The sequence below is a fragment of the Monosiga brevicollis genome, genomic scaffold (assembly GCF_000002865.3).
Source record: "Monosiga brevicollis MX1 MONBRscaffold_5 genomic scaffold, whole genome shotgun sequence".
Taxonomy (NCBI): domain Eukaryota; class Choanoflagellata; order Craspedida; family Salpingoecidae; genus Monosiga; species Monosiga brevicollis.
In genome coordinates this window covers 159,604-161,148 of record NW_001865042.1, presented here as the reverse complement: position 1 = coordinate 161,148, position 1,545 = coordinate 159,604, and the positions used below count along the sequence as shown (strand labels likewise).

At 57.9% G+C, this 1,545-nt stretch overlaps 1 protein-coding gene across 1 annotated transcript in view; it reads right to left on the bottom strand.

Annotated features, from left to right (window-relative positions):
- Positions 1–1,545, bottom strand: part of MONBRDRAFT_31632 (uncharacterized protein) — a gene marked incomplete at both ends in the record, with an annotated part of 12,933 nt that overhangs the window by 526 nt on the left and 10,862 nt on the right. The window contains 2 exons of the mRNA XM_001744020.1: positions 88–193; positions 311–1,494. Coding sequence (XP_001744072.1) covers positions 88–193; positions 311–1,494 — 1,290 coding nt within the window. The remainder of the gene's footprint in view (positions 1–87; positions 194–310; positions 1,495–1,545) is intronic.

Below are 1,545 nucleotides of genomic sequence, written 5' to 3'. Positions count from 1 at the left end.
GTTGGCCCGTGTGAAGAGGCGAGCCTCAAGGAGCTGTTCCAGCGTAACGTCATGACCTTCAGCTCCAGCCGGTGCAGACAGGTTTACCTTGGCAAAAAAGGCTTTGACAAAGGTGTCCTTGCAAGCACGGTTCAAGAGCTCGGACAAGCCCGACGTGAGACTTGGGGGCAGCGTGTAGAGGTGGTTGATGAGGCTAGGCACGTACTGCATGGCCGTGAGGAGGGCCTGAAGCGAGACACCGGTCGTCAGCATGTCATTGAGCTTGCCAGCAATGTGCTTTGCCTTGTCGTTCAGCTGCTTCTTCATCCACTCGCGACGGCCAATCGGCGTTCCCAAGACCGTCATGCCCGTGTTGGCCGTCTCGCGCACGGCATCTGGCAATACAGACTTGATAGCAGTGATGGAAGCCGAATGGTGGCGAGGCATGTAGAAGCGGCTCTTACTGGGCTGCAGATGAAGGCCAGCAGACTCTGCACGAGCCTTGACAATCTCGACGTCGGCCGCCACGTCCTCCGCGGGACCCATCAGTACAATGTCGTCGAGGTACTTGATGACCTTGCAGCGGTAGTCAGTGGTGGTGTCGAGGAGACCCAGGACCTCACAGGAGTACAGGGCAAAGAAGAAGGGCGATAGCTCGTTGCCCTGCACAATGCCTTGGCCAACATCAATGTCAATCACCTTGAAGAATTTGTCGACAATGCAGTGGGTAGTGGGTCGAGCATAGTGTCGTTCAAAGGCGCGCAAGAGGCCAGGGACCTTGTCGGCCACAATCTCGTGCAGCCGTGCTCGGTCGGTGTAGTTGAAGGCACTCTTGAAATCGAGGGAGAGCATGGTCCAGCCCGGGGTAGACTCACAGGCTTGAAGCTCACCAAAGGCCATGCCAACCGCTGCTGAAATGCCGTCCTTGACTCCGACGGCCAGCTCTGGACTGGCCTGTAGCAAGTGGGCAATATGGGGCTGCTGTTGCTCGAGCAGAGCGCGGTTGACAACCTTGTTGAAGATGGAATCCGTGCCCACGGGTCGAAACTTGCCATTGGCCTTCTCCAGGATAGTGTAGTTGATGGAGCAAAGGGCATGTCGAATCGACTCGGGCACGGTGTTGTTGGCAATGTGGTGAAAGATCTTGTTCAAGGCAACCTGAGGACCTCCAGTGGCGGTGGTGGGGCCCTGAGGCGCGTCTCCATCAGAAGGAGCAGTCGGGTCGCTGGTAGAACCCTGGCGTGGGCCCAAGACTTGACTGAAGTGCTCCTTGATGCGGTAGATGGAGGCAAGAAGCTCACCAGACCAACCATAGGGATCGGTGACGCCCTTCGTGGCCGCCAACGCCTTGGGGAGCTCACCCTTGGTGAAGGACACGGTTGGGGAGCTCGCAGCCGTGGCTGGTGCCAGTGTAGACGTGGAGGCGGGTGTTGAAGCAATGTACGGGGTCAGCCCGGGCGGTACCAAGAGGTCGCGCACGGCCTGAACCTCAGAATTACCAATCACGGCACGAGCCTTGTCGGCATCAAATGACAGGTGGAAGCGATATCAGCAATCTGTTGGGAC